Source organism: Oncorhynchus kisutch, linkage group LG23, assembly GCF_002021735.2.
Source record: "Oncorhynchus kisutch isolate 150728-3 linkage group LG23, Okis_V2, whole genome shotgun sequence".
Lineage (NCBI taxonomy): Eukaryota > Metazoa > Chordata > Actinopteri > Salmoniformes > Salmonidae > Oncorhynchus > Oncorhynchus kisutch.
Window position 1 is genome coordinate 14,481,964 of NC_034196.2, and position 13,096 is coordinate 14,495,059.

At 40.1% G+C, this 13,096-nt stretch overlaps 1 protein-coding gene across 5 annotated transcripts; it reads left to right on the plus strand.

Moving 5' to 3' along the window:
* The first annotated feature begins 237 nt into the window (after positions 1–237).
* LOC109868469 (cytosolic purine 5'-nucleotidase-like) lies at positions 238–12,255 on the plus strand. Of its 5 annotated transcripts, none has more exons than XM_031802388.1 (19): positions 347–530; positions 2,722–2,795; positions 4,180–4,297; positions 4,575–4,663; positions 4,865–4,960; positions 6,320–6,411; positions 6,510–6,567; positions 6,698–6,791; positions 6,903–6,956; positions 7,163–7,246; positions 7,370–7,411; positions 7,514–7,615; positions 8,548–8,614; positions 9,942–10,112; positions 10,265–10,316; positions 10,418–10,478; positions 10,907–11,083; positions 11,198–11,293; positions 11,459–11,992. In XM_031802388.1, the coding sequence occupies exons 5-19, from the start codon at positions 4,884–4,886 to the stop codon at positions 11,498–11,500; spliced, it is 1,269 nt and encodes a 422-aa protein (XP_031658248.1). In that variant the 5' UTR covers positions 347–530; positions 2,722–2,795; positions 4,180–4,297; positions 4,575–4,663; positions 4,865–4,883; the 3' UTR covers positions 11,501–11,992. The 5 variants fall into 5 exon arrangements, with proteins under 5 accessions (XP_020313645.1, XP_031658248.1, XP_031658247.1 ...); XM_031802389.1 differs by lacking the exon at positions 347–530 and adding an exon at positions 2,067–2,132; XM_020458056.2 differs by lacking the exon at positions 4,575–4,663 and having other exon boundaries at positions 238–530; positions 11,459–12,255.
* Positions 12,256–13,096: the final 841 nt, after the last annotated feature.

The window sequence follows — 13,096 nt, forward strand, 5'->3', positions numbered from 1 at the left end:
TAGTACTTTCATTGTGTTGTTTTTTGAAAATCGCCCAGCTTCGCTCATATCGCAGAAGTGATATCAGCGAACTCAAGCCATACGCACGTTCCTCTCTGCGTGTGTGCGACTGATTACATTATCTCGGTATTTTTAAGCCAGTTTCCAGTCCGCTGTGAGTTTGACCAATTCATAGACAAGATAGGATGCAGTAGGTCCCAGAGCCACCGCACCCACTTTTAACTACCGAACCACCAAGTTTAAAGCAAGGGAGTGGCTGTTTACTGACGTGTAGTGAAACCCTTTACGCACAGTTCTGCGTATTTTGGAGCTTTAAAAGCCTATCCAATTAGTAAGCTTCTAGTGAGATGACAGCTAGGATTTAGGCTACCCATGTCAGATCTCACTATCCCCCTATCTAGAGAGACTTTTACAGCGACGACTATGGAGGATCCGACTCGGATTGTGACAGATCAACCTACTAAATCTGATACAGACCCGAGCATTTCACCCGATGTGCCCTTGGTGAAGAACATGGAATGTCAGCACAAGTGAGTTATTATTTGATGTAGCATAATATTTACTACACCCATAAAGATATGACATGTGTAGCTCAGTATTGGGTCCAATCCTACACTAGTGCTTACAAAACTGACAATGCTGTAGTAGAAATGTGACAAACCTGTAGGCTGTAGAGGCCAATCAAGGTATGGTTATATCATACAGGTTTGCATAAGGTCATAGGGCATACACTAATTGGCTCAGCTTATATTTTTTTTTTTCATTTTTCAAAAACTTGGAGAAGATGTGCTTTCTGTTTTTTACATGAGCATTTTATAACTTTGTGAAAACGTAGCCTATAGGCTTTGTTACAGTGATCCAACACCTTTGCTCTATCAGGTTCTGACAATGCACAGAGATTAATTTATTTTTAAAACTAGGCAAGTCAGTTAAGAACAAGTTCTTATTTACAATGACGGCCTAGGAACAGTGGGTTAACTGCCTTGTTCGGGGGCAGAACGACAGATTTTTACCTTGTCGGTTCGGGGATTCGATCTAGCAACCTTTCGGTTACTGGCCCAACACCCTAACCACTAGGCTACCTGCCGCCCCAGAGATCTGTCAGACAGACTCACATTACCTGTTCTGATTGGTGGATGGGAGTGGAGATTAGGAATGGTATGTGAGGTCAGGGACGCCTTCTCTTTCACTCCTCGATTGTAAGAGTCACTCATTTCTGTTCTTCCTCCACATTATAGGCTAGTTGTTTGGCTGAGGTCTAAAAGAGAAGATAATCTTAGGTATTTTCTAGCCTTGATACAGGTTCTCAGTCACTCAGGTGTAAATCACACTTGGGGGGACACTTCAATATCAGCCAAGTGTTAGGTATATTATTTAACAGATTACTGCCAGTGTACGCTATTCATGCTTCAAACCAGATATTCTCCATCAGTAGCCTTGTTCATACCTCCCAGGCACCCACTGGCTCAGGGTGACTGTTGGCTCATGGTGACTGTTGTTGTTCGCTCAAGTGAGGCTTCCTCAGCAACACGCTTCTAGAACACAAGCTGTCAGGTGAATTATTAACAGCTACCCTATATGTTTGAACTGGCTGCTATTGGCAGGAGCTGGGGACAGACGGACGGACGGACGGAGGGAGGGGGGAGGGAGGGTGAGGTGTAGGCCACTCTGACAGGAGGGAGATGGGTTTCTCTCCCTGGGTGTCACTGATAGAGGATCCATATCACCTGTTGACACAGGAAACACCTCTGTGGTTACCTTGTGAATGACTGAACTGATCAGAGTCCTGATTTGATATCTATGAAAGCAATCTCTCTTTAACTAGTTTGGTAATTCTTCTGAATACAGCAATCTATTTTCAGAAGTTGCCCATTCTGTCTTTTCATTGTGGTTTCCAAGTCTTTGTTCCATTCTTGATTAAACAAAGATATTTTTGTTATAACATATGGATTTAGTTATTACATAGGCTATCCATTACTGAAATATAAACCTGTTACTGATGATTAGGTGGAGTTCTGTGTGGTAGAGGCTAGAGAGAACTGACTACAATTTCTGCTGCAGCACCACCGACTGCAAAGTTTGATCACATGCAGAGTGTGCTCAATGAGTTGAATCAGGATACATGAATCACGGTACGTGACTGTCATTAAAAAATAAGCAGAGCCAAGTCTCGGAAATCCTTGCCAATACCATTGCAGCCTCCTAAAAAAAGACCACCTTAAATAGCTTTCCTCTAGAGTCTAGATGTACGTGGCTGTTCGTGTTGGCAGGCTTGAAGACATATGTTAATGAACTGATAAGAGTAGGACTGTGGTGATGTGATGTAGTGCAGTAGGATATAGAGCCCGATACGCCACTACGAGCTGAATGTGCAGCATAAGATATAATTTAATGGTTGGTTCCCAAGAATATAGTTGGTGAGGCATATCCCAATGTGACCAGCATTGGGCTCAAGTTGATTGATTTCCATGGGCTTGAAGGACGTTGAGTCAATTTGACAAAATTAGTTCTACTCTTGAAGGTTTCAGCAACTGGTCTTAGACAATAGGTCAGATTTGGAGCCACATTCAAGCCATGCCATTAAATACTCTTATAAAACTGATTGGGTTTTCTGAAAAGCTTTGACATGCCCATCTGAGATCTGCTTCTCAACTGACCCCTGTTTGTCTCCCAGATAATCACTTCAGAAACTCCAACTGTCCTGTTTTCCTTTGATTACAGGGTGTTTGTCAATAGGAGTGTACCATTGGAGAACATCAAATGCTATGGCTTTGACATGGACTACACTCTGGCAGGTAGGTTCATCTATACTGAACAAAAATATCAAATGTCACAGAAATGTTCCATAAGCACAAAATGCTTATTTCTCTCAAATGCACAAATTTGTTTAAATCCCTGTTAGTGAGCATTTCTCTTTTACCAAGATAATCCATCCACCTGACATGTGTGGCATATCAAGAACCTGATTAAACAGCATGATCATTACACAGGTGCTCCTTGTAGTGAGGAAAATAAAAGGCCACTCTAAAATGTGCAGTTTTGTCACACAACACAATGCCACAGATGTCTCAAGTTTTGAGGGAGCGTGCAATTTGCATGCTGACTGCAGAAATGTCCACCAGAGCTGTTGCCAGAGAATTTAATGTCAATTTCTCCACCATACGCCGCCTCCAACAACGTTTTAGAGAATTTGGCAGTACGTCCAACCGGTCTTACAACCTCAGACCATGTGTATAGCATCGTGTGAGCGAGCTGATTGCTGATGTCAATGTTGTGAACAGAATTCCAGTGGTGGAGTTATTGTACAGGCAGGCATACGCTACGGACAGCGAACACAATTGCATTTTTTTGCATAGAGTGGTGTAACAACTGCCCAATTGCATAGAGTGGTGTGTCGTACACATCGATCCAGATGTGTACGACAGAGTGTTCCAGTTCCCGCCAATATCCAGCAACTTCACACAGCCATTGAAGAGGAGTGGGACAACATTCCACAGGCCACAATCAACAGCCTGATCAACTGATCAACAAAGGAGATGTGTCCCGTTGCATGACGTGAATGGTGGTCCCACCAGATACTGACTGGTTTTCTGATCCACACCCCTATTTGTTTTTAAGGTATCTGTGACCAACAGATACATACCTGTATTCCCAGTCATCCATAGATTAGGGCCTAATGAATTTATTTCAATAGACTGATTTCCTCGTATGAACTGTAACTCAGTAAAATCTTTCAAATTATTGCATGTCGTGTTTATATTGTTGCTCGGTATAGTAGCTCAGTAGACCTACTCCAACAAAGAGAAAATGTGATTGTACTGGTAAAGGGCCAAAAAAGGCAGACTTTTGGAGAAAATCTGAAAATCTATGTCTTTAAGGTGTGCAATCAGGGGGGTATACTACAAAGCAAGATTAATGAGTTAGCCTAAACAACCAGAAAAAAATAGATTTCCTGATTCATTAAGAAAGCTAAAGTTAAATTAGTTTTTGTTTGTTAGACTATGCCAATTTCAAGCTTATCCTTAAAAAAAAAAAGTTATTTCAAAATATTTAGGCATGTTAGCTTGATCCTACTTTATAGTATACCGCTCAGAACTATTGAACAGTATATGAGGATAGCAACATTGTTACATTTTCATTGATGAATACTGATTGTTCATGTGTCCTGTGTGTGTGTAGAGTACAAGTCTCCTGACTACGAGGACCTGGGCTTTGAGCTGCTCAGAGACAGGCTGGTGTCTATAGGCTATCCCCATGAGCTACTGCATTACACCTACGACCCTACCTTCCCCACACGGTGAGCTCCCTCTCTTCCTGTTGATCCCACACACATTTGCATACTCTTTATTTTTACATGATCAGTTTGGTAATAAATAACATGACCCTTTACTCACAAATGTTTTTTTTTTCTTACGTTCTACATGAAATAGAGTTCCTTAGCATTGTGTTGACGCAAAGCATGGTTAGTTAGGATGGGGCTCTTCGTGGGACTCGACTTATGAAATGACCCCTAACCATTCTTTTTCAAGTCATTTGTTGCTCTGTGCATTCTATTTTCTGTATCCTTGCCCCAGGGGGACACTATGCTGGAGAAACATCTGACATTTTATCACTTCATCAGCAGATAGAGACCTCCTGCAGGGATAGTTACCCCAAAGGCCTGGTAACAGTAGAATAACAAGATTGGTCAAAATAGAGCAGCAATAAAAAGTAACCTGCTGATACTATCAAGAGCAGCCACAAATCTAAAAGATATCATCTATCCCTCTCCCATCCATTCCTCTCTCTGCTTGTCTCTGCATAACCATATTCACCCCTGGCTCTCTCTTCCTCCTTTTCATCCCAATCTCTCCTCCCTCCATAGCGGCCTGGTGTTTGACACAATGTATGGTAACTTGCTGAAGGTGGACTCCAATGGAAACATTCTGCTGTGCAGTCATGGTTTCACCTTTCTAAAAAGGTGAGTGATACATCACAGGAAATACAATAGTTTGTGTGTGTGTACGCATGTGGACGTGTTTCATTATACATGAATAGTAAACAAAAATTTGACCAACTGGGGACATTGTATTAGTCCCCACAAGGTCAAATGCTATTTCTAGAGGGTTTAGGGTTAGAATTAGTGTTAGGGTTAAGGTTAGGGTTAGGAGCTAGAGTTAGGTTTAGGGTTAAGGTTAGGTTTTCAGATAAGGGTTAGGTTAGGGAAAATAGGATTTTGAATGGGACTGAATTGTGTGACCCCCACAAAGTTAGTTATACAAGACTGGTGTGTGTGTGTGTTTTTGTGAGTATACTGTTTGTAATTCTGTAACAGGATGTCCTTGGGTCAACACGGTCACTGAGGGCACATCTGCACAACCACTTTGCAAAGTCTTCTAAGCAGGGGAACAGGGGAATGACACGCACGCGCGCACACACACACAGCAAATCGGCATGTCTACACAGTGGGTCATCAAGGTGAAACATTTCTTCTGTCAAACATCAAAAGAGCATGGTCACAGAAAACCACAAGGTCAATATGTGACTATTTTCATACGTCTCATTTAAAATACCATGTTTTCTGAAAGACCGATATATTATACACATCTTATCAATCTGAATCCACTGAATTTTGTGATTCTCCACTGGTTACATTTCAAAGAAGAAGCAGAATACACTACCTGTGTGTAGGCTATATATTGCAGCTGTATGAAGGAGTTGTTTTTATCTTGAGGGTACAGGAGATGGACTGACTGAGAAACTAGGCTATGAGGTGACAGGGGGATGGGCTGTGGGTTGCCCTGCTCTACCCGAGAACTGAGGATGTTGGAGACCAAGGGAGCCTGATCCTGACCTTGGTCAGATCCAACTGTGAGCATCTGTCTCAGTAGGCCTACATACTGCCAATATATTCAGCTTACAACATAAAACAGCCCCCATGTTCCTGGTTGTTTCATGGAGGACTGAGAAATGAATGCAAAATATCCCCTAAAACTTGTTTCACAGCTAACATGATACTCCACAAGCTCTAGCAGAAACGTCATAGTCAAGAGACTCCAAAAAGAGAGGTCTTGTGACGTTGATAGTGCTGGTGGAATACGTGCACTCTGTCTGTTATCTTGTTATCTTCTGGCTCAGTGGGTGCTCTCTGAATGACTCATCATCTAGAAATGCTCCAATAGTAGCTGTTTGGTGTGTTATTGGGGAGGTTGTCAGACCAGCTTACTTAATGAGGTTCTACTACACAGTATGCATGTTTTTATCATGTTTACACGTCTTTATATGCACCTGTAGCTACTCCTTAATTTGCTAGTTGTACACATACTTTCCTTCTCTACAGGGACAAGATCCAAGACTACTACCCCAGCAACTTCATTCAGAGAGGCAACACTGACCGCTTCTATATCCTCAATACTCTCTTCAACCTTTCAGGTAGCAACAACAGTGTTATTTTGTGTAGTTCTGTACAATCATGCTGCAAATAAAGTAAAGTAGAATGGCTTTGTAACGCCCTCCTGCTCCTCCCACAGAGACGTATCTGGATGGCTGCCTTGTGGACCTCTTCACCAGATGCAGCAGATACGAAAAGTGAGTGGACTCTATTATCCTCTTCCCTCTTCTCGTTACCGACTCTTTTTCTCTACAGCTGTGAGAATCAAAAAACATACGTGAATAATGGGACTGTAGTTTCTGTACTTTTTTTTGTTTGTTTTTTTAGCTGCCAGAAAGGCTTCAAACATGGTGACTTGTTCATGTCCTTCAGAAGCATGTTCCAGGATGTCCGAGATGCAATGGACTATGTTCATGATACGGTCAGCATTATACAGTACATACGCCACCCCATCCCGACACACGTACTCACACATTATGAAACATTACTGTCTGTGCCTTTGTGTAGACTGACTCTCTCCATTTTGTCACAGGGCAGTCTGAAGGAAAGCACTCTGAGGAATTTGGATAAATATGTCGTCAGAGACGTGAGTGAAAATAACTTTGAAACCTCCCTTAATTGCTGTTCCATATTGGATACCTTTTCTGGATACAGTATATTGACTAAGTGTTTTGGACATAATTTATGAGATGATACCTCAGTTAATTAGTGACGTTCAACAAGTCTCTGAGATTACCTAAACTTTCTCTATCCAGAGGAATTGACCCTCTCCCTTTCTCTTCTTCTCGATAGCTAAACTTGCCTGTTCTCCTGACTCGTATTAAGGAGGTGGCCAAAGTGTTCCTGGCGACCAACAGTGATTACAACTACACGGAGGTCAGTTGTCAATGTTGCATGGTACATGATGTCCATTCTATACAATACATGATGTCATTCTATTCAATACATTCTGTTCTATTCACTTTTATACAAAGGATGTGTCTTTGTTCTTTTTCATAGGCTATCATGAAATACTTGCTTGAAACTCCACCAGGTGCCAAGGTTAGTCTAGGTGTCTCCAGTTTCAAATGAAGGAAAAGGGTTTTGGGGAACAAATTACCATTCATTTTAATCAACATTTCAATATATTTTTTCTTAATTAAGTACCCCAAAAAAACGTGGCGCACCTTCTTTGACCTTGTCGTCGTGGATACCAGGAAGCCACTGTTCTTTGCCGAGGGAACTGTGCTGAGACAAGTGGACACGGTAAGAACCTTTCACTCATCATCACATGGTGTGTATAGAAAATATCCTTTAACACACCTCGCAATTAGATTAATGTTCTAATCCAGAGTTATATATTTAGAGTTATGCCAGTTTTTAGAATTGTGTATATTGTTGTAATTCTAGACATTCAGTTATATAGCATTGTTTAAATATTCCCCATGTAATGTTAATGGGGAGCTAACATGGCTGCCATAGAATGTTGAGTGTCATGTACAGTGACTTCAGAAGTATTCACACCCCTTGAATTTTTCCACATTTTGTTGTGTTACGAAGTGAGATTAAAATTGATTTAATTGTAAAAAAAAATAAAAAAAATAAAAGGACGCCTGTATCTTTGTAGTGACTGGGTGTATTGATACCCAATCCAAAGTGTAATGAATAACTTCACCATGCTCAAAGGGATATTCAATGTATTATTATTATTATTTTTACCCTTCTACAAATAGTTTCCTTTCTTTGTAAGGCATTAGAAAACATCCCTGGTCTTTGTGGTTGAATCTGTGTTTTAAATGCAATGCTCGTCTGAGGGACCTTATAGATAATTGTATGTATGGAGATGAGGTAGTCATTGAAAAAACCTGTTAAACACTATTATTGCACACAGAGTCCATGTAACTTATTATGTGACTTGTTAAGCAAATTTTTACTCCTGAACGTATGGGTTGCCATAACAAAGGAGTTGAATACTTATTAACTCAAGACATTTCAGCTTACATGCTTTATTAATTTGTAAAACTTTCTAAAAACATAATTCCACTTTGACATTGTGTGTAGTGGGGGGAAAAATCCATTTAAAATTCAGGTTTTAACACAACAACATTTCTGAAGGCACTGTAAATGCTTCATAATGCAGAAACCACATTGGCACAACTCTCTAAATACATGGCTCTGTTCATATCTATCCAACGTAGAACACAGGGAAGCTCCGTATTGGAACATACACTGGAGACCTCCAGCATGGAACTGTCTACTCTGGCGGTAAGAATTCAAATGTTAATCCCAGCTAACACATAACCAAATGTTTCTTAAAGGTTGGTGAGAGCATGGTTGTCCTATGGTTATTTTCCATACAACCTTCCCACAACTTTCTGGGAATGGTGCAGGATAGTTGATTGGCTTAGGAACATTCTCAGCACATTTAAGAAACTTGACAAAAAACATGATTTTCTTGGTATTTCATTAGATTATAACAGAATGTTTCCTAAAAGTTAAAACATGGTTACGTGTCATTTAAATGTTGGTAATGTTCTAGGAACGTTCTCCAACTGGTTTGACATTGGGAATGTTCTCAAATAGTTAGGAGAACGTTAAGAAACAACGCTCTTCTGTGGGAATTTCAGTACTTCAGCATAACATTTCCGACAGGTTTTCTCATGGTTCTATTTAAAGTCATGTTCTCAAATTGTTCTGAGAACGTTAAGAAAACTTTCCATAAAAAACACAAGAGAACTTTACTAATGTACAGAGAACGTTCTAAGAATTTATTTAAAAACATATACATTCTGTTTTCAGCATCAATTCTGCATCAATGCTCAAGTGTATTGGCCGCGCCCACTAAATGAGTGTTTATTTTCTTTTGAAATGGGGTCTGTTTGTGTAGACTAAAATGGCCAGCTTTGTATGTGTAAAAAAAAAAACATGGCATGCTAGTTCAATCCTGGTGGCACAGTGGACTAATTACATGGATAGAGAACAGAAGATCATAGGTTTGAATCTGACTGGCACCGTGTCACAATTATAAAGAAATGTGTTTGCATGATTAATGCCTGAGTAAATTCATTTCCATGTGTCCTATCTGTGCTGGAGTTCAAAACAGTTAACCAAACCTAAGCTAGCAGTCTTATTGAAACATGTTCTCAGAACGTTATTTAATTATCTTCATATAACCTATCATTTCCATTTTCAGAACATTACTAAAAACCTCCCAGGAAAACTTTCAGGGAACCATAGTAAAACGTTGTAAACATGTATGTTTCCAGAACAGGCAAAGTTTTCACTTCCGTTATCAGAATTTGACCAGTCAGGAAACATATGGGAAACACATTCCCAGAACCAATAAGAAACCAAAAACATACATTCCCCCAACTTCCTAGCAACCAAAACTTAGCTGGGATATTATCATCAAAAAAGGTAACATATTCTATATGTTAGGAGAAAGGGATTGAGATAGGAGAAAGGGATTACGATGGTATTAAATTGAGAGAGGAATAGTGAGTTTCACCCATCTTGGTTTCAGTGGGAGTCATATCAGTGGGTGTCACATCTCAACTTTCCTTCCTCTTTTATCTGTCTCTCCTCCCTGCAGGCTCCTCAGACATTGTATGTGAACTGCTGGATGTGAAGGGGAAGGACATTCTCTATGTGGGTGACCACATCTTTGGGGACATCCTAAAGTCTAAGAAGAGGCAAGGTTGGAAGACCTTCCTGGTGGTGCCTGAGCTGGCCAAAGAGCTGCAGGTGTGGACAGAGAAGAACCGTGAGTACAAACATGGTCAACCTCCTCTTCATGACCTCACAGTGATCCTAAAACTGACCTATCATATACCACACACACAACGTGGCCACTTTACATACCTTAGGTAATGTAATCTTGGACACCATTTTGACGAGTGTCTCTTTTTCCTCAAGATCTCTTTGAAGAGCTGAAGCATCTTGATATATTTTTAGCTGAGTTGTACAAGTGAGTGGGCATTTCTTTTGTTCTATGAGTGACACTCGCCTATTATTTCACTTGACAGAGCTGTGCATGATGTTGTCAATCTGACTGGCCTCTCTCCTTAGGCACCTGGACAGTAGCTGTAGAGAGTGCCCAGACATCACTGCCATTCAGACACGGATGAAGGTAAACCTTGCCCACTGACACACAATCCCTCTCTGAGAAATGTTCTAATACAGTGGTTCCCAACTCCAGTTCTCGAGTACCCCCAACAGCACACATTTTTGTTGTAGCCTCTGACAGAAAAAACCTGACTCAATAATAGTATTTACTGTAGTATTTAGTATACTGTTTTTGTTTTATTATCTTGAACATAGAAGTGGAGGCTTTCTCCTTGAGGGCATCAATACTAGAGAAATAAGGTGTATAACTAAAGTGTACTTAAGTAATAAGGTATGAGGGGGTGTTGTATATGGCCAATATACCACACCCCACAGTACCTTATTGCTTAAGTATACTATAGTTTACGACAGAATTATGTAGTAAGTACTGCAGTATTCTATAGTAAACTGTAGTATTTTTTAATGTGGGGTACGTCGCCTTGTGTTTTACAGGTGGTGACCTATAGGATGGATCTGTCCTATGGGCAGATGGGCAGCCTGCTGCGGAGTGGCTCTAGACAGACTCTGTTTGCCAGCCAACTCATGCGTTACGCAGACCTGTACTCTTCCACCTGCATCAACTTGCTCCACTACCCCTTCAGTTACCTGTTCAGAGCCCCACCTGTCCTGGTGAGTCCCACCTCAGATATCCCTGTGATAATAACAAGGACATGCATCTCTTCTTGCATAAAATCCCTTGCTGAAATTACCATGAAAAAAAAATGTCTTCCTGATGTTGTCCAGATGCCCCATGAGTCCTCGGGGGATAATCACCCCCTTGACTTCCCTTCACCTGAGTTCTCTGTTCTGGATCAAATCCAGAAGATAGCCGAAGCTAAGGTTTAACACTCATACCTACACAGCTATCTGTTATTTACAAATGTTGCATTTTCTGTTTAAATAAACACTGTATCTGTTAAAATATACATACTTTTTCAGGACTTAAAGCAAGACTATCTTTGTAGTCCATATTTATTTTTAAATATAACTTTTATTTTCTTACAGAGGGCGAGTGAGGATAACACAGCGGAATTGAAAGACACGTGAGGATGTATTTGACAAAACAATTATTCCGTTTTGACATGACTGTTCCTCCAGATCCCCCCAAAAAGTGTGTGTTTTTTGGACTTGCAATTTCTTTGGCACAATATGACAAATATAGCGCCACCTGCTGGAATACAGTTTTATACGTCGTTTTTCATCAATCACCCCTGCATTTTCCCCATGTGATCAGATTGCCAAGGGTTAGGGAAAAGACCATTTGGATAGACACTGATTCTAGGTTCATGTATATAAGTTAATATTTGTCTTAATAATATGTATTTTTTATGTATCTATTTAGCTACAGTACTTTTACACGTCCTATATGCAATACTGATTTTGTTCCCTGTGCAAATGTATATTAACTTCAGTGAGCATGTAAACTGAAACATGTTCAGTGACCATTTATTAAATGCTACTCGTTTGTGGTGAATTATTATGCAGGTTGGCTCATCAGCCTATGTTCAATAAGGATGTAGCTAGCTCCTTTGTGGTGGATATGCTTGTTTGGTGGTTATTACAAGTCCAAGGTTAGATGGATTTATGACAATTATTACATACAGTATAACAAATATTTACTTCTCTTGTTGGCTACTCATCACAGCATACCCTATTTTATTTTTAGAATCCTAACCTAGTCTATGGGGACCATGTAATTAGCTGTTTGTCTTAAACATTCATAGATCAACTAAAAGTAAGGAGTCCAACACATGTATCCTTTCTATAACTGTGAAACAAAATTACAGCATTTTAACATTTAATTTGAGTGTAACGAACAAGGTTCTTGAGGTGTATGTACGCTCTCTGCCCATTGGATGGCATCAAATCGCTGTTCTGTGCAAAACGCTTGCAGCCAAACTGCACTGTATGCAAACCTATGGGTGGGATGTCATTTTTATCATCGAAACTTGGAAGGCTATACTGTAGGTTCATAATGTGTTTCTTCCACATTCAAAATAAGCGGGATTAAAACCCCTTTACCATCGAAAGCATTGGTTCATTGAAATATGAAGTGGATCATGTAACTGAATTAATCGAATAACACAAATATTGAGTGTTCAAATAGGCTACAGTCATATTGAGGTGCAGGAGTGTGCTACTGGCCCAATGGATGTTTTTTTTTCGTTGCCTCTCGCCAGATCGTTGAAAATGTTAATAACATCCGATTACAGAATTTGCTGTCAAAATAATTTTCTTAAAGATTTGATTTTAGTAACACAGAATCGTGGGATAATTTAAGCACTTAGGCTAAGTAATTTGCTCGTATATCCCAATCTTCCCAAGTTTTCAGCAGTTTTAAATTATTTATTTATCAACCTTCAAATGATACAAGAAATATAGGCTTAGTTATATTTACTACATCTCATAAATGTAGAAACCTAGGCCTAATTTGGTATTTTCCGATCGAAAACATATGGCATATTCTTCCTATTTTCACTGCTAAAGGTGGCCTCACAGATTGAAGCTGAGTCACTTTTGGGAACACGGGTGCGTCATGTTTATCCACTTTGCCCTTGTTCCTCATTATTCACGAGCCCTTTCTATACAATGGCCAATCATTGCAGTTAGCCGTGACTATAGCTACACAAGATTTAATTGCAT